Raw genomic sequence first — 20,163 nt, 5'->3', positions numbered from 1 at the left:
AGCGTTTCTTGGTAGACTTAAACAAATCTACTTTGAAAGAAAAGTATACATCTCACACACATGGTTGTGGTCTTAAAAAAAGAAGACACCTGTAACATGTCAGATATAGAGTTGAAATGTATTCCGTTTGTAAGTTTGCTTCCCAATATTACACTTTATATACACAGAAGACTGAAATATAACAAAACTGTTTGAAATAGAAACATCCAATTTTTTGGGTTGTTGAAATATTGTTTCATAATTATGAAATTATGAAAAATATAAATAACATTCCACGTATGAGTCCACTAGGTAATTAGACTGCAGGAAAGGGCTACAGTGCACTTCATTTGATCAGGGCCGAGGGAATAGGTTTCCATCTGGGACTTAGCTCGAGGGTATGCATGCAGAGGAAAGGCAGACTTGCTCCCGGACAATACTCCTTCACCCGCTTTGAGGATAACACAGTGCCACCCGCGCGGCCCGCTCCCAAGGACTGTGGCCCACGTGAGTAAGACATTTAAGCGTGTTAACCCTCGCAAGGCTGCCGGCCCAGACGGCATCCCAAGCCATGTCCTCAGAGCATGTGCAGACCATCTGGCTGAAATGTTTACGGACATATTCAATCTCTCCCTATCCCAGTTGGCTGTCCCCACTTGCTTCAAGATGTCCACCATTGTTCCTGTACCTGAGAAAGCAAAGGTAACTGAACTCAATGACTATCGCCCTGTAGCACTCACTTCTGTCATCATGAAGTGTTTTGAGAGACTATTCAAGGATCATATCACCTCGACCTTACCTGACACCCGAGATCCACTTCAATTTGCTTACCGCCCCAATAGATCCACAGACGATGCAATCGCCATCACACTGCACACTGCCCTATCCCATCTGGACAAGAGGAATACCTATGTAAGAATGCTGTTCATTGACTATAGCTCAGCCTTCAACACCATAGTACCCTCCAAGCTCATCATTAAGCTCGGGGCCCTTGGTCTGAACCCCGCCCTGTGCAACTGGGTCCTGGACTTCCTGACGGGCCGCCCCCAGGTGGTGAAGGTAGGAAACAATGCCTCTACTTCACTGATTCTCTCACTCACTCTCACCCAACGTCAACAAAATGAAAGAGATGATCGTGGACTTCAGGAAACCTCAGAGGGAGCATGCCCCTATCCACATCGGTGGGACACCAGTGGAGAAGGTGGAAAGCTTCAAGGTCCTCCGACGTACACATCACTGACAATCTGAAATGGTCCACCCACACAGACAGTGTGGTGAAGAAGGCACAACAGCGCCTCTTCAACCTCAGGAGGCTGAAGAAATTAGTCTTGGCCCCTAAGACCCTCATAAACGTCTACAGATGCACAATTGAGAGCATCCTGTCGGGCTGTATCACCACCTGGTACTGCAACTGCACCGCCCACAACCTCAGGGCTCTCCAGGGGGTGGTGCGGTCTGCACAACGCATCATCGGGAGCACATTGCCTGCCCTCCAGAACACCAACATCACCCAATGTCACAGGAAAGCCAAAATGATCATCAGGGACAACAACCACCCGAGACACGGCCTGTTCACCCCGCTATCATCCAGAAGACGAGGTCAGTACAAGTGCATCAAAGCTGGTACTGAGAAACTGAAAAACAGGCCATCAGACTGTTAAATAGCCATCACTAGCCGGCTACCACCCGGTTACTCAACCCTGCACCTTAGAGGCTGCTGCCCCATGTACATAGACTTGGAATCACTGGTCACTTTAAAAATGGAACACTAGTCACTTGAATAATGTTTACATACTGCTTTACTCATCTCATATGTATATACTGTATTCTATTCTACTGTAAATTAGTCATTGCCACGCCGACATTGCTCGATCTAATATTTCTATATTTCTTAATTCCATTCTTTTACTTTTAGATTTGTGTGTATTGTTGTGAATTGTTAGATACTACTGCACTGTTGGAGCTAGGAACACAAGCATTTCGCTACACCCGTAATAACATCTGCTAAATATGTGTATGTGACCAATACAATTTGATTTGATTTGATTTGAGAGTAGAGGCTACTTTGCAATCTGCACGCTGAGACCGTGGAAGAAGCCATATGTGATGCTCAGTGAAGAGGAAACAGAACTCAATAAACAAAGCGCCAGAGAGCGCCACGCTTGTCATGATGGAGGTTACACTTGGCGCTCTGCTGGCTCCTGCAGGGTTTGATGCGGTAATATAAATTGTCTGGGGCCACAATCCTCCACATTGTCTCTGTCGTTACCCCCACGTCACCCCTCTCCTCTCCTCAGTAGACCCTGTACAGTCAGCTCATCATCTCTTTCTCCCTCTCTCCTACCCCCCCTCCCTCGCTACCCAACTTCTCTCTCAACCTCCCTCTCTCTTTCCCTCCAAAACAATGCTGTTGTGCTCTCTCTCTCTCTCTCTCTCGCTCTCTCTCTGTCTCTCTCTCTCTCTCTCTCTCTCTCTCTCTCTCTCTCTCTCTCTCTCTCTCTCTCTCTCTCTCTCTCTCTCTCTCTCTCTCTCTCTCTCTCTCTCTCTCTCTCTCTCTCTCTCTTACTCTCTCTCGCTCTCTCTCAAGCTCTCACTCTCTCGCTCTCTCTCTTGCTTTCTCTCACTCTCTCTCATGTTCTCTCTCTCTCTCACTCTCTCTCTTACCCTCGCTCACTCTGTCTGGCGCTCTCTCGCTCGCTCACTCTTTCTCTCTCGTACCCTCTCTCACTCTCTCTCTTGCGCTATCTCTCTCCTCTCGCGCTCTCTCTTGCTCTCTCTCTCTCTCTTACCATCGCTCACTCTCTCTATTACCATCGCTCACTCTCTTTCTCTCTCGCTCTCTCTCGCGCTCTCTTACCATCGCTCACTCTCTCTCTCTCTTGCACTCTCTTTCTTTCTCTCTCGCTCTCTCTCTTACCCTCTCTCGCTCTCTCTCTTACCCTCTCTCGCTCTCTCTTGCGCTCTCTCGCTCTTTCTCTCTCGCTCTCTCTCTATATATCTCTCTTACTCTAACTCCTCTCTCTTTTTCTATTGTTCTCTTTCTTTCTGCCCATCTGTCTTCCATCACTTCTTTCTCTCTCCCTCTCTCCCCCTTTTTTTCTCTCCTACCCCTTTCTTTATCTCTCCCTCTGTTCTCCAGTCACCCGTGGTGTCAGTGGGCTTTGCTAGGTTCCATCCTAACCTGGTGGTGGGGGGGACCTACTCTGGCCAGATAGTCCTGTGGGACAACCGCAGCCACCGCAGAACTCCTGTACAGAGAACCCCCCTCTCAGCTGCAGCTCACACGGTAAGTCCACAGTGCAGTCCACCCTATTCCCTTTATAGTGCACTACTTTTTACCAGTGCACTATGGGCCCTTGTCAAAAATAGTGCACTATATAGGAAATAAGCTGCCATTTGGGACGCACAATAAGTCTCCATATGCACTGAGACACACTGTAACTTTCATCTTCAACGTATATTACTGGTTTAGAGGTGGTCATACACTATATTCACATCCAGAGCTGCAACACACTGCATTAAAAACATATAAGAGGAAGAATAGAAATGTCCTTGTACATCCTATATATCCAGGGTTCCCCAACTGGTTTTATTTGTCCCCCTTAGTTTTCTGAGCAAAAAATCTAAAACTATAAAGGTTAAAAAAATATATATATTCTATCCTGTATCCTGTATGTTATCTACCATAACTACCTTCTTAACCTCAATCTATTCACCCCAACAAACCCATTGAGCCTTAACACATTGTGAATACCACCCAAGGCAGGCAATAACGTTTATTGGTAGTGGGGGGAGGTGGGGGGGGTTATTGTATGTCTAGGCCTTCGCCTCATTGTCCCGCCTGCTCTCTGAAAGGGGCCTTTGTGGGCGAAAAAACAATCAATTTGAGGTCAATAATGAGATAATGGTTTCACACAACACATTGTATTTGCACAGCGCTGGATGCCGATGCTAAGTTGGAGTAAGGGGCTGTTGCACATTGGCATCTCTTCACTCAATAAGAGCTTTCTGGCATCTCAGTGTTGTAGGAAGACAATATTTGACATGTTTGTGCATATTCAGGTTATACCTGCTGATAACTTTCATAAGATATGAAATGTGTGTGAAATAATATAAAGTATACTGCCTTATTCACATGTAGAGCTATTTAAACACAACACTATCATGTAGATACAAATTAAATAACTGAATTGGAACTGAAGTGATACAATAAGGGAGACATCCAGTGTTTTTTCATTGCCATTCCCTTTCAGTTTTTTTACTTCCTGTGTCTGTACTTCATATGTCTGTTCTGTCTGTACGTAATGTGTCTGTCCCTCCTGGGTCTGTACTGAATGTGTCTGTACTGTCTGTACTTCATGTGTCTGTACTTCCCGTGTTTTTATTTCCTGTGTACGTCCTTCCTGTGTCTATCCTTCCTGTGCTTGTACTTCCTGTGTTTTTATTTCCTGTGTACGTCCTTCCTGTGTCTATCCTTCCTGTATCTGTATTTCCTGTGTCTCTACTGTCTGTACTTCCTGTGTTTTTATTTATTGTGTATGTCCTTCCTGTGTCTATCCTTCCTGTATCTGTACTTCCTGTGTCTCTACTGTCTGTACTTCCTGTGTGTCTACTGTCTATATTTCCTGTCTGTACTTCATGTGTCTGTACTGGCTATACTTCATGTGTCTGTCTCTCCTGTGTCAGTACGTTGTGGCTGTCCTTCCTGTGTCTGTCCCTGCTGTGTCTGCACTTCCTGTGTCTGCACTTCCTGTGTCTGTACTGTATGTACTTCCTGTGTCTGTACTGGCTATACTTCCTGTGTCTGTAATGTCTGTCCTTCCTGTGTCTGTAGCACCCGGTGTACTGTGTGAACGTGGTGGGAACACAGAACGCCAACAACCTGATCACCGTGTCCACAGACGGCAGGATGTGCTCCTGGAGTCTTGACATGCTCTCTCAGCCACAGGTAAGAGCTGATCCGACATCAGTCAATAATGATCTGTATCATTAAGGCCCATCTCTTCAAACTGATTCAGAGTCAGCAATAGATTAGATAATCACATATGACATAGGGCATATTGTCATTAAAGAGATTGGTACTATAACTGACTCATACAAGCAGTGTAGCTAATACCATGACAAAGCCCTATCAAACAGTGTAGCTAATACCATGGCAAGGCCCTATTAAACAGTGTAGCTAATACCATGATAAAGCCCTATCAAGCAGTGTAGCTAATACCATGACAAAGCCCTATCAAACAGTGTAGCTAATACCATGGCAAGGCCCTATTAAACACAATGTATGCTATATAACTGCAGTATGTCTATGTGACATATGTTACAGACTTACTATAACTAGGTCAGCACAACCTTAACATGAGGTTAAAACCTTTAACTGTGTGTGTGTGTGTGTGTGTGTGTGTGTGTGTGTGTGTGTGTGTGTGTGTGTGTGTGTGTGTGTGTGTGTGTGTGTGTGTGTGTGTGTGTGTGTGTGTGTGTGTGTGTGTGTGTGTGTGTGTGTGTGTGTGTGTGTGTGTGTGTGTGTGTGTGTGTGTTGTAGGAGAGCATGGAGCTGGTGTACAACAAGTCTAAAGCTGTGGCTGTGACAGGCATGGCGTTCCCCACTGGAGACGTCAATAATTATGTGGTGGGGAGTGAGGAGGGAACCGTGTACACCGCATCCAGACACGGCAGGTTAGAGGAACACACGTACACACACAAACACCCACTGAGACACACAAACACGCACGGAGACACTGACAAACACACACACACCAACACACACACGCACACTCACACAGGTAGACACTGAGACACACTGACACCTATACTTTCAGTGATTGATATACAACCACAAATAGCAAGTGAACCCATGTATAGTTACAGACAGATATGTACACACACACTATAAGCTTTATATTTTGATGTAGCATATCTCAGCGAGAAGCTCCTGTTAACTCTTGAACATGCTATTAGGACCTAGTTCCCCCATATAGTGTCCTCGGTTCTCTCTGACACGTACTCTCTCTGTCTCTCTCTTTCTCTTTCTCTCTCTGTCTCTCTCTGTCACTTTTTCTCTCTCTATCTTTGTTTCTCTATCACTATCTCTCTCTCTGTCTCTCTCTTTCTGTCTTTCTCTCTCTCTGTCTTTCTCTCTCTCTCTCTGTCTCTCTCTCTCTCTCTCTCCCATGCTCCTTTGCAGCAAGGCGGGGATCTGTGAGATGTTTGAGGGCCACCAGGGGCCAGTGACGGGCCTCAGCTGTCACAACGCTGTCGGCCCCGTAGACTTCTCCCATCTCTTCGTCACCTCGTCTTTTGACTGGACTGTCAAACTGTGGAGCACCAAGGTAGAGGAACCTGTTTGTGTCTAAACTAGGTATTACCTACATGTCCTGACTGAGTAGAGAAATGCAACAGGCACAGAGAGACTGTCAGTGTCACAGACTGTGTTCATGAGTCAAATAGGCTCCTCTTTTTGAATTTGTTCACTGAGTCAAAAAGAGGAGCTAAATAAATACATAGACACATTAGGAGGGAGGGAGGGACAGAGGGAAGAGGGAGGGAGGTTATGTGTCCGTGGCAGTGAGCCGACTGGACTGGAACTGTGGATGGACGGAGCGAAGGATGGATGAAGAAAGGGAAAGAAGGGATGGAGGGATGGAGAGAACGGGAGGAGTGAGGCTGTTGACTGGGGTTCAAACCACAGAGAGGCAGCGGGGGCCAGGGAGGCTGCAGACTGCTGTGGAACTCCTCTCTCTCCCATTCTGGCCTTTCTGTCTGGAGACAGAGGAGCGCACCACAACCACCACAGAGACGGACAGAGGGAGGGAGAAAGGAGGGAGGGAGGGGTGAGGGATGGAGGGACGATAAAGGGAGAGGGAAATAGTAAAGAAGTGATGGGATAAGAGAGAGAGGGACTGGGTAACATACAGTATATAGTTGAGAGGGAGAGAGAAGAAAGTGAGAAAGCTATTGAAAATAAAAGAGGGAGAGTTCAAGTTAAATTAGGAAGATCCAGCTGGCTGGAAGGGTTGGTTTAGGAAGAAGAGAAGGGAACAGAAGAGGTGAAGAGGAGAGAAGAAGAGAAGAGGAGAAAAGAGAAGAAGAGAGAAGAGAAGGAGAGGAGAGAAGAGAAGAAGAAGAGGAGCGAAGATAAGAAATGGAAAGAAGATAAGAAGTGGAGAGAAGATAAGAAGTGGAGAAAGGAAGAAGAGGAGAAATAAGAAAGTGAGAGAAGAGAAGAAGAAAAAAGAATATGAGAAGAGAGGAGAGAAGAAAAGAAAGAGAAGGAGAGAAGAGAAGAAGAGGAGAAAAGAAAGAGGAGGAGAGGAGAAAAGAGAAGAAGAGGAGAGAAGAGGAAATAAAGACCCCATCATAAAATTCACTCCACTGAACAGAAATATAAACGCAACATGTAAAATGTTGGTTCCATGAGATGAAATAAAAGATCCCAGAAATGTTACATACGCACAAAAAGCTTATTTATCTCAAATTGTGTGCACAAATTGGTTTACATCCCTGTTAGTGAGCATCCCTTGTACTGGGGACAATAAAAGGCCACTTTAAAATGTGCAGTTTTGTCACACTACACAATGCCACAGATGTCTCAAGTTTTGAGGGAGTGTGCAATTGGCATGCTGACTGCAGGAATGGCCACCAGTGCTGTTGCCAGATAATTTTATGTTAATTTCTCTAACATAAGCCGCCTCCAACGTCGTTTTAAAGAATTTGGCAGTACGTCCAACCGGCCTCACCACCGCAGACCACGTGTAACCACGCCAGCCCAGAACCTCAACATCCGGCTTCTTCACACGCTGGAGCTGGAGACGTGTGCTTTTCACGGATGAATCCCAGTTTCAACTGTACCTTGCAACCGGCCAGATGACGTTGTGAACCGTTTGCCCCATGGTGGCGGTGAGGTTATGGTATGGGCAGGCATAAGCTAAGGACAACGAACACAATTGCATTTTATTGATGGCAATTTGAATGCACAAAGATACCGTGACGAGATCCTGAGGCCCATTGTCTTGCCATTCATTTGCCGCCATCACCTCATGTTTCAGCATGATAATGCATGGCCCCTTGTCGCAAGGATCTGTACACAATTCCTGGAAGCTGAAAATGTCCCAGTTCTTCCATGGCCTACATACTCACCAGACATGTCACCCATTGAGAATGTTTGGGATGCTCTGGATCTACATGTACGTGTTCCAGTTCCCGCCAATATCCAGCAACTTCACACAGCCATCGAAGAGAAGTGGGACAACATTCCACAGGCCACAATCAACAGCCTGATTAACTCTATGCGAAGTACATGTCGCGCTGCATGAGGTAAATGGTGGTCACACCAGATATTGACTGGTTTTCTGATCCACGCACCTGCCTTTTTTTTAAGGTGTGTGTGTGCGTGCATGTGTGTGGTTGTGGGCACAGCTGGCTAACCTTTGCTTACCTAAGGTTACCATAGAGGTTTACATTCGCCTTGCCAATCAACGCCATCAAACGACACAGCTCTCTCCACAGAGAGTTCAAAAGGCCAGAATGCAATACTCTGAATGTGTTTTTACACTCAGCGGCGCAAATATTGTGGTTATGAAACCATATGGGTTGTGAGCTGCTTGACTCTGATGTTGACAGGGAGACGTCTAGAGACTGAGGGCGCATAACTTAACTGTTTCGGCCTAGTTATGACCTTAGAAAACTGTTTCTGTGTCTGAAATAGCACCCTATAGTGTACTAGTGGTACGCAATATGGGCATTCTATTCCCTATATAGTGCACTAGACTAAGGAATAGGGTGCCATTTCGGACACAGCTAATGTCTGATAGGAGACCATGGTGATTTTTAGCCTCAAATTTATGAAATAGCTGTGCTCATTCATGCTAAGTCACAGTTCAGCTGGTTGATCATTATTATAATAAGTGTCTCTCTGGCTTGATTGTGTGAATGAAGGAAGCCTACTCATCATAAGATCTTCATTCCACTACTTGGCCTGGTTTGACCTGATGTCCTTAGCCAGATCACATTCATAAAGTACTTCATAATAACTTTTCTGCCCCTTCTGTTTCCCAGCAAATGGAACCATATTCCCTATATATAGCTGTGGTTAAAAGTAGTGCACTAAATAGGGAATAGGGTGTCATTTAATATGTTTTTTTGGAGACTGAATGAATGGAACAACTGGAGTAAAGGCAGACCAGGATTCTCTCTGTTCAACCTCCATTTTGGAATCTATAGACCAGGATTCTCTCTGTTTAAACTCCATTTTGGAATCTATAGACCAGGATTCTCTCTGTTCAACCTCCATTTTGGAATCTATAGACCAGGATTCTCTCTGTTTAAACTCCATTTTGGAATCTATAGACCAGGATTCTCTCTGTTTAAACTCCATTTTGGAATCTACAGACCAGGATTCTCACTGTTTAAACTCCATTTTGGAATCTATAGACCAGGATTCTCTCTGTTTAACCTCCAGTTTGGAATCTATAGACCAGGATTCTCTCTGTTCAACCTCCAGTTTGGAATCTATAGACCAGGATTCTCTCTGTTTAAACTCCATTGTTGAATATACAGGCCAGGATTCTCTCTGTTCAACCTCCAGTTTGGAATCTATAGACCAGGATTCTCTCTGTTTAAACTCCATTTTGGAATCTATAGACCAGGATTCTCTCTGTTCAACCTCCAGTTTGGAATCTATAGACCAGGATTCTCTTTGTTTAAACTCCATTTTGGAATCTACAGACCAGGATTCTCTCTGTTTAAACTCCAGTTTGGAATCTACAGGCCAGGATTCTCTCTGTTTAAACTCCAGTTTGGAATCTACAGACCAGGATTCTCTCTGTTTAAACTCCAGTTTGGAATCTACAGACCAGGATTCTCTCTGTTGGAACTCCAGTTTGCCTTTGAATTTATTTTTTACAAACATGAGTTTGGCCAGAGTCTGTGGCTTCAGGCTCATGTGATGGTGTCTATAGAGCAGGTCAGCAGCGCAGAATATCCTCTCCACGCTTGCAAAGCCACTGGGGATGCTAAACACCCTTTGTGCCACTCTTGCCAGGCTGGGCAGGGATGCATAGTTTTGGTTTTATTTTTATCTGACCACCTCGTTCCTTTCTGTTAGCATGTGCATGTAGTAAGTACACCATCATGCTTTCAGGATACGTCTCTTTTCAGATTTTTTAGTTGTGGACAATACATCACAGCACTCCCTCTCTTGATTTTGCACCTGTGTGTTTTATCACTTTCTTTATGAAAAGATTTGGTGAACTCCATGACAAGGGGCTATAGCAGTACACAAGACGAGAAGGCCGACGCTCCAGCCTGCCTTTGGGAATCTCGCTCCGAGCTCCAGTCAAATTGGGCACACTCCGCTCCTCGCTCTGCTCACATACTCTGCTGTAGAACGAGCCTAAGAAGGCATTTCTCATTGAATTTGTTTTTAATTTTAAGTAAGTCACAGCCTATATGCTCAATGTGTAGACTATGATGATTTAATGCAACAAAATGTTGTTTAAATGCTGAGGTTAATATCCCTGCCAGCCTAGTGTGTCGCACTCGCAAATGCTTCACAAAGTATTTCTTTGTAGGCTATAGCCTTAAAATAATTGAAATAATATAGCTTAAATAATTCATTTTCATTCCTTCTTAGGCTCCCTGTCTGGCTCCTGACCTATTTAGAGTGTTTATATTCTGTTTAATATGAAATGATGAGTGTTGTTACATTCACCTTTTTATGTTCATGTTTATGTCATATGTTCACACATATGGTTTGGTTTCAATACTTCATAACCAGACGGTAGGTCCAGGTAGTCACAAAAATAGATGGGTGTTGGTTAAATTGTGCTTTTAATGAATGGAGATAATTCAGAGCGGCATTTTTTTCCTGTGAGCGCAGAGCTGTTTTTAGCCAAGGGGTTGGAAAGGACGTGGAACAAGCACCACTCCATGAGTGATGAGCGGGATTTCCCGACTGCTCAACTCTGCTCACATATCCAACTCCAGTTTGGAATCTACGGTTTGGAATCTACAGTTTGGAATGTACGGTTTGGAATCTACGGTTTGGAAACAACAGCAAATGTCAGAATTGCTGCAGCAAAATCAAGCCTTTTTGCCCGCAAATATCAGGGACTGCTATATGTCTCAGAATATAGAAGAGAGAGAGAGAGATTAGTAGTAGGTTGCTGTGGTCAGGTGTGTGTGCATTCCTGTCCCTTCCCTTGGGAGAGGGGAGGGGCTGGGGAAGGAGAGAGGAGAAGAGCAGGGAGAGGGGAGACGAGAAAGGGATGGGAGGAGGGGAGAGAGCACATTCCTCCCAAGCAGTCTGTCTTTATGTCTCAGTCTGACTCCCACTCCCTACCTGTCTCAGCCTAGTCTACCTGACTCCCACTCCCTACCTGTCTCAGCCTAGTCTACCTGACTCCCACTCCCTACCTGTCTCAGCCTAGTCTACCTGACTCCCACTCCCTACCTGTCTCAGCCTAGTCTACCTGACTCCCACTCCCTACCTGTCTCAGCCTACCTGACTCCCACTCCCTACCTGTCTCAGTCTACCTGACTCCCACTCCCTACCTGTCTCAGCCTACCTGACTCCCACTCCCTACCTGTCTCAGCCTACCTGACTCCCACTCCCTACCTGTCTCAGCCTACCTGACTCCCACTCCCTTCCTGTCTCAGTCTACCTGACTCCCACTCCCTACCTGTCTCAGTCTACCTGACTCCCACTCCCTACCTGTCTCAGCCTACCTGACTCCCACTCCCTACCTGTCTCAGCCTAGTCTACCTGACTCCCACTCCCTACCTGTCTCAGCCTACCTGACTCTCACTCCCTACCTATCTCAGTCTACCTGACTCCCACTCCCTACCTGTCTCAGCCTACCTGACTCCCACACCCTACCTGTCTCAGCCTACCTGACTCCCACTCCCTACCTGTCTCAGCCTACCTGACTCCCACTCCCTTCCTGTCTCAGTCTACCTGACTCCCACTCCCTTCCTGTCTCAGCCTACCTGACTCCCACTCCCTACCTGTCTCAGCCTACCTGACTCCCACTCCCTACCTGTCTCAGCCTACCTGACTCCCACTCCCTTCCTGTCTCAGTCTACCTGACTCCCACTCCCTACCTGTCTCAGCCTACCTGACTCTCACTCCCTACCTATCTCAGTCTACCTGACTCCCACTCCCTACCTGTCTCAGCCTACCTGACTCCCACTCCCTACCTGTCTCAGCCTACCTGACTCTTTCCTACTCCCTACTTGTCCAGAATGCATTTAGCAACCCTCTGGAATTCTCTCTGACAGGCGTGGGAGGAGGAGGGGATGGATGGGAGGGGGATTCTCCCTTTCTGTCTCTCGCTGTCTGTCTCTTCTCTCTCTCTGCTCCCTCCCTTTTATGCCCCCTTACCTCTGTCTATGTCTTTCCTCCTGTCTCTCTCTGTCTTCCCACTCTTTCTCTCCCTCTGTTTGTTCTTTCATTCTTCCCCTCAGACAGCTGTTCCACTAAGGTTACAGTACAGCTTTGGAGAGGGAGACTTTCATGTCTTCTGTTTTTTATGACACTCTGTGAATGTGCAAAGCTTTTTAATTATGCCTTTCCCAGACAGACCCCAAGGCTGCAGTGGGGCCAGACTGTCTACTGCCTCCCTTTTTCTCCCTCTATCTCTATCCCTCTTTCTCTCTCTCTCTACCTCCTTCTCTCTGTCCCCCATCTCTCTGCCTCCCTCTCTCTCTCTCTTTCGCTCTCTCGCTGCCTCCCTCTCTCACTCTCTGCCTCCCTCTCTCACTCTCTGCCTCCCTCTCTCACTCTCTGCCTCCATCTCTCACTCGCTGCCTCCCTCTCTCACTCTCTGCCTCCCTCTCTCACTCTCTGCCTCCCTCTTGTTCTCTCTCATTCTGCAGTCTCCCTTTTCAGTCTGTATCTCTCTCTTTCTCTTCGCAGTCCCTCCCTTTTCTGTGTCTTGCCCTCTCTCTCTCTTTCTCTCTCTGCCTCCCTCTCTCTCTCTCTCTTTCTCGCTCTACCTCCTTTTCAATCAAATCAATCAAATGTATTTATAAAGCCCTTTTTACATCAGCAGATGTCACAAAGTGCTATACAGAATCCCAGTCTAAAACCCCAAACAGCAAGCAATGCAGATGTAGAAGCACGGTGGCTAGGAAAAACTCCCTAGAAAGGCAGGAACCTAGGAAGAAACCTAGAGAGGAACCAGACTCTGAGGGGTGGACAGTCCTCTTCTGGCTGTGCCGGGTGGAGATTATAACAGAACATGGCCAAGGTGTTCAAACGTTCATAGATCACCAGCAGGGTCAAATAATAATAATAATCACAGTGGTTGTAATGTGTGCAACAGGTCAGCACCTCATGAGTAAATGTTAGTTGGTTTTTCATAGACGAGCATTCAGAGTTAGAGACAGCAGGTGCGATAGAGAGAGAGAGTCGAAAACAGCAGGTCTGGGACAAGGTAGCACATCCTGTGAACAGGTCAGGGTTCCCTAGTCGCAGGCAGAACAGTTGAAACTGGAGCAGCAGCACGACCAGGTGGACTGGGGACAGCAAGGAGTCATCAGGCCAGGTAGTCCTGAGGCATGGAGGGAGAGGCAGAGAGAGAGATTTAGAGAGAGCATACTAAAATTCACACAGGACACCGGATAAGACAGGAGAAATACTCCAGATATAACAGACTAACCCTAGTCCCCCGACACAATTGCAGCATAAATACTGGAGGCTAAGACAGGAGGTTGGGAGACACTATTCTGACTCACTAACCCATCTCTCTCTGTGTGTTTCAGCACAATAAACCCCTCTACTCCTTTGAGGACAACGCTGACTACGTCTATGATGTCATGTGGTCCCCTGTGCACCCAGCTCTGTTTGCCGCCGTGGACGGGATGGGCCGCCTGGATCTGTGGAACCTCAACAATGACACAGAGGTGACTGTGTGTGTGTGTGTGTGGGTGTGTGTGTGTGTCGGTTTGTGTTAGACAGAGACAGAGAGAGAGAAACATGTCTCATGCTCTGTTACTGTATTGTTCTGGCATGTGTGCATGTCCTCGTGTGTGTGTGTGTGTGTGTGTGCGGGGGGGGGGGCTTGTTTGTATGTGTGTATTCGTCTGTGTTTCTGTGTGTGTATTTGTCCCCAGAGCCTCTCATGTTGGTGTGGAGCCAAACCACACAGCCACCAGCAGCCCTCTCTCAGTGTGGGCGTTCCCTTCCCCACAAGTTCTCCCTAAATCAGACCGGTGACATCTCCTCACTCCGCTCCCATCAAACGCCCCATCAACGCTCCCACAACCAACCCATAACACTCCCATCTCCAAACCCCTCAAACCTTGGCTTCCACAACCGATCCCTCCCACCAAACGCCCCTAACCATCCCCTAACGCTCCCTTCTCCAAACCCCTCCACCTAGGTTCCCTCAATCAATCCCTTAAACCAAATTCCCCATCAACGCTCCCATAACCATCCCCTAACGCTCCCTTCTCCTCCCCTCCCCACTCAACCATGTCACACCAGTACCCAAACACTCCCACAACCATCATCTAACACTCCTACAACTATCCCATAATGCTCTCCTCCACTCCAACCATGTCCAAACCCTGTCACAGCAGCCCACAGACCACTCTTTTTCAGTCCCATGCAGAAGATAGAAATACTTCTTTTAGATCTAAACATTAGTTTGATATTTGACCCTGGATTTGTCACTTGACCCTGGATTCAAGTGTTCAATATTCTTTTTAAGCCTAGAAACAATTGAGAAATGGATTGTGTATGTGTGCCATTCAATGGGCAAGCAATAGATTTAAGTGCCTTTGTACTGTATGGTAGTAGGTGCCAGTCGCACCAGTTTGTGTCAAGAACTGCAACACTGCTGGGTTTTTCTCGCACAACAGTTTCCCGTGTGTAACTTGACACAACTGTGGGAAGCATTGAAGTCAGCGTTGGCCAGCATCCCTGTGGAACGCTTTCGACACCTTGAAGAGTCCCTGGCCTGACTAATTGAGGCTGTTCTGGGGGCAAAAAGTGGTGCAACTCAATATTAGGAAGGTGTACCTAATGTTTAGTACACTATAATGCACTACTTTTAATGCCCATAGTGAGAAGAGAGCCATTTGGGGCACAGCCATAGTAATTGATCACAACTAAAAATATGTTATTTATGGCATGTGTTGTCAGGGTAAAGGTATGCTAGGTTACAGAGAAAGCTACTCCACCCCTAACCTCTTGGTGCCAGTATGCTGCTTTTCTAGATAGCCCAGTCCTTGGTCTTTGCCCCGCCTTGTTGGGCAAGTCTTCAATCACTATGTAGCATTGTTGAATACACCCACAGTCTGACATCTAGGCTATCACACCCATAGGTAGAAAGGGAACATGCCTGATCAGAAAACCAATGTTGCATTTCAAAATTGGTTAAAATTAGGTTAGGTTTAGGTGGTTAAGGTTAGGGTTAAGGTAGGGTTAAGTTTTAGTTTTTGGCTAGTCGGTATGTCAATGGGATGCTGGTCAGAAATGGATTCACAGCCTTAGTCTCTCCCAGGTAGGAGGGCTCCCTCCAGTCCTGTCACAACAAACTAAACCATCTTAAGGTGGAATAACCAAAACACCGCGCTTCTCCCCCAGAGGCATTGGCCCTCTGTCTACGTTGAGTTACCGAGGGGCGAGGAGGGGCGCGGGGGGCACGGAGGTCTCCCTTTCATGGCTCAGGTCAAAGTAGAGATGAAAGGGGCAACCGCTCCCTCTTTTTGGCGTTTCCACGGATACCGTGTCCACAGACCCTCCTCTCTAATTATAAATCTGGTCTCTCGCATCCTATCTCCACCATTCCTCTCTCCCATTTTTTACCTCGGACCCAGCTCTTTGATAGGAGCTGTGACATTTTGGCCTTGCACTTTTGGAACTATACCATTGGTTCCATTTGCTTCAATCAAGCACAGCCAGCTAAAGATTTCCTAAACTATTTGAACTCAGGTCTAATGAACAGAGACCCTTTAACCCATCCTCTAACAGGGACAGGTGACTGGGGAGGAGACACACAGCTGTAGATGTTCCTTCCTTCAGTCCTTCAGCAACAGCAGGCTCTTCAGTGTAGTCTGGAGGAACACTTCGTTAACTCTCTCTCTCTCTCTCTCTCTCTCTCTCTCTCTCTCTCTCTCTCTCTCTCTCTCTCTCTCTCTCTCTCTCTCTCTCTCTCTCTCACACACAGACTCTCTCTCTCACACAGACTCTCTCTCTCTCACACACACACACACTCACACAGACTCTCTCTCTCTCTCTCTCTCTCTCTCACTCACACAGACTCTCTCTCTCTCACACACACACACACTCACACAGACTCTCTCTCTCTCTCTCTCTCTCTCTCTCTCTCACACACACGCACACACACAAACAGACACAGACACACATACAATCTGAGATAGGAGTTCACATTGTTGCTAATGGCAACAGCCCTCCATTGTTATGGACATATTAAAAACACGCAGCCATCATAACGACATTAGCCTAGCGGTGGAGGGCGGCCTGGTTCTCATTTCCCCTTCACAAACACACAGCCAATTTAAGCAGCGAGTCTGGTGGAAGCTTCCAGTCAATCTAAGAGCAGCCAGTCTGTGGTTAGCCCTGCTCTAGCGCAGGGAAGCTGTCGTATTAGCCGACGTGATGCCGAGGCTTCTGTCTCCAACGACGACATGTGTCATAAACTAATCCTGTCTGTCATATGCAATAGTGCTTTAGCAGGCCTTGATAGCAGACATAATCATATATAGACTGGTCCCAGATCTGATTCTGTTTTAGCCAACCCCTTTGGCCGGAGTGCAATAACTAATGCACAAACTGATCTGGGATTGGGCTATTACTCTGGGGCTGCGCCTCAAATGGAACCCTATGCCCTACACATGGAACCCCATGGCCCATGGCAAAAGTAGTGCCCTATGTAAGGAATAGGGTGCCATTTGGTATCATCTGTGTTGATTAGTCCTGAGCAGCCTAAGGCCCACAGGCTGTGGTGGGTATTGTTTTAATGGGCTTTATGAAGATTTATGTGGCTCATTAAAAGTTTCATATTGTTATTTCACATGGAGCTGAAGCAGACGTATGTTTACTGGATGAAGACCCAGTCTGGCTGTGAGAATGTACTAAACATGTACCGATCTGCTGGTGGCAATGTCATTATACTGTTACAGCTATGAGTGAAACCTGAAATAGTAGTACTGAGTTTTTCCTTGCCACTGTCGCCTTCACTTGCTCTCTGGCAGTTCAGGCTGTACATTTAGGAATAAGTATGTTTGTATAACTGTAATGTACTATGTGGATTAAATTGGATGGATGGATTGACTGATGTAACCGTGTGAGCCCCAGGTTCCCACAGCCAGTGTGACCATCGAGGGAGCCTCCGCCCTAAACAGGGTGCGCTGGGGGTCGGGGGGCAAGGAGGTTGCCGTGGGTGACTCAGAGGGCCGTTTGTGGATCTACGACGCAGGAGAGGTATGATATGAACACTATGACTGAGTCTCAAATGGCCCACTACATCTGACCAGAGCCCTATAGGGTGCATTGTGTAGGGATCAAGGTGCCATCAGGGTGCCAACACAAAGTAGGCCCACGTTACTTCATGGAACTCAAGTGAACTTCACCTGCCCTGCCTTTCTTGATCAGCATTGTCTACATCAGAGTGAGTTAGCAGAACACATGTTTTCTTGTGAATGTTAACACCGGTACTACATAAGAAACTTGTAAGAGTATCGTTAGATAAACACTGTTTACATTTGAGTAAGCAAAACTTTAGTTTTCTAGGGAATGTTACAGTAATACTGTATAAAAAACTCACGAGAATATGACTATAGGTTAGGTGGTATGTAATATTAAGCATAGAGGAAAAATGTGGTGTCATATAAGTTAGTTTGTCATGTACTATTAACCCCAGAGAAAAACATCAACAATGTAGTTTTATCTCTATGGTATTAACATTCTCAAGAATCCAGTTGTTTGGAGATTTTCTCTGTTACATGTCACAATGGACAGAGCTAAGCCACTGAGTTACATGAAAAAGTATGTACCCTTACAAAAAAACACATGAACAAATCACATGAATGTATTGATTTTTTTACATTTTCACATCACACACGTGGTTTTCGGACACCTGTGAAGTTTCATGTACATATTTCATGTTTTTTCCCCTCGTGATTTTTTTTTTTTTTTCGTTTTTTTTTCCGCTTATTTTTTTTCTTCCCACAAGTTTCTTTTTTCCGTTTCTTTTTCACCACTTCCAGCTTCATCTGGTCTCCCATCCAGGGACCGATCAGGACCGACCCAGTGGGATGCAGGGTGCTACAGTATGTTGCTGGAATGAGTGTGCCAAAACATGCATCCTGGAAAAAAGGCAGCCACAGTATAGGCCAGGGTAACAACCAAAGAGAGGGAAAATTGCAGGAACGAGGGCGGCGTTTTATTTAATCACGCTGTCATAAAAAATATATCACTTTTATGCATCCATTTACAATTCATTTGTTCTCGCATTTTGAAATGCAATTTTTTGTTTTGCTATCAATACTTATGGGTTCATATTTTGCTTTCAATATCATTATTTTTGTTTGCAATACTAAGAATTTTGTTCTTGACTTCAGAAGTTTTGCTTGATATTAATGGCACAAAAATAACTCTTTGCACCATATGGTGCGGCAGGTAGCCTAGTGGTTAGAGTGTTGGACCAGTAACCGAAAGGTTTCTGGATCGAATCCCTGAGCTGAAAAGGTACAAATCTGTCGTTCTGCCCCTGAACAAGGCAGTTAACCTACTGGTTGTCTGTCATTGTAAGTAAGAATTTATTCTTAACTGACTTGCCTGGTTAAATATATAATTACTCTATTAAAGGTGTTTAAAGCAATACATTAATTGCACTATAACGGTGACAAACGGGGCCTACGTAAAGCTGTCGCAACAGCAGTCTCAACATCTTATCACTGCTACACCTGACTATCAGCTGAGCCTTGTCGGGCAGTGAAACAGTTCATTCAGCCTCATTTACTGCCTTTTAAAAAACATAGCTGATATGGCTGACTTGCTTAAACAAATGTGGTTTCTACTGACAATTGAGATGTACAAAATATGGCATAAGGGGACGACAAGCAGATAAGAGGCAATCCGTAATTTTGATTAAGACATTAATGAGCAAGCTAGGACGGACGTAGTCAATATAACTGTTTGTTCAGAAATGTACAGCGACAGAATTCAGAACATGGGCCGTTCTTACAGTGTTTTCCCTGTACACCAAGTCAGAAACGTAGGATAAGTAAAGGGGGGCATATAAGCAGACAATGAAAGCTCTTACAATATTCAATGATTACATTTCTACAAAATGTAGATTTTGCAGTACCGAGTTAAGTTGTTTTGAGTGCGGCACGAATCATGCTTCATTGACAGCATGGCCAATGTTGAATGTTTATAATTTTAAACTAGGAAAAGAGACCCTTAATCTTAGACTTGGTACCACACAGCCGCTCCACTGAATATCAGGCTAGTGATTTATTTGCAATGCTTGCAGTTAGCCACAGATTCCTTCCAAACCACTCATTGTTGAATTTGCAATTTCCAACTTGTGTAAAGTTTATGTCCAATGGCCAATCAGCATCGATACGTTTTATCTATAATTTCTCTTCATTATTTCTCTTCATATGACAAGGATTAAAAAGGATTCGCCAGTAGATTGTCGACTTGATTCATGGTGATGACTGCTAGATAATATTTTGAAAGTATGATGTAGATATAACGTGATTCTCCTCTATCCCTCCTATATTCTTCTTTCTTTTAAAACGGACTCCACATGACTTTAACCTTCAGCACAAAGTGGCCAACCTCCCTGACTCCCATGTTTGTGCCTTGTGTGTGTGTGCTGTCTTGGGTGCCTTCTGTAGTGTGGTAATTGGAGAGGCTGGGTTTAACGTGTGGTCAGTCCATGGCTGTCCCAAATGGCATCCTATCCTCTATATAGTCACTACTTTTGACCAGGGCTCTGGTCAAAAGTAGTACACTATTTAGGGAATAGGGTGCAATTTGGGACGCACACCTTCTCTCGCTCCCCTATCTTTCCCTCCCGCTCTCTCTCTCCCTCTCTTGATCCCTCGTTCTCTCCCTCTCTCTCTCCCTCCCTCTTTATCTCTCTCTATCTCCCTCTCCCTATCTCTCTCTCCCTCCCTCTCTATTTATCTCTCTCTCTCCCTCTC

General features: G+C 45.7%; 1 protein-coding gene across 4 annotated transcripts in view; it reads left to right on the top strand.

Moving 5' to 3' along the window:
- LOC139559285 (cytoplasmic dynein 1 intermediate chain 1-like) overlaps positions 1-20,163 on the top strand; it is a 148,381-nt gene that overhangs the window by 119,979 nt on the left and 8,239 nt on the right. For all 4 annotated transcript variants that reach the window (XM_071375146.1, XM_071375143.1, XM_071375145.1 and 1 more), the window contains 6 exons: positions 3,119-3,265; positions 4,814-4,927; positions 5,522-5,655; positions 6,164-6,308; positions 13,741-13,881; positions 17,303-17,428. In XM_071375146.1, the coding sequence (XP_071231247.1) occupies positions 3,119-3,265; positions 4,814-4,927; positions 5,522-5,655; positions 6,164-6,308; positions 13,741-13,881; positions 17,303-17,428 (807 nt within the window). The remainder of the gene's footprint in view (positions 1-3,118; positions 3,266-4,813; positions 4,928-5,521; positions 5,656-6,163; positions 6,309-13,740; positions 13,882-17,302; positions 17,429-20,163) is intronic.

Source organism: Salvelinus alpinus, chromosome 29 (assembly GCF_045679555.1).
Source record: "Salvelinus alpinus chromosome 29, SLU_Salpinus.1, whole genome shotgun sequence".
Classification (NCBI taxonomy): Eukaryota; Metazoa; Chordata; class Actinopteri; order Salmoniformes; family Salmonidae; genus Salvelinus; species Salvelinus alpinus.
This window is presented reverse-complemented; position numbering and strand designations above follow the sequence as displayed.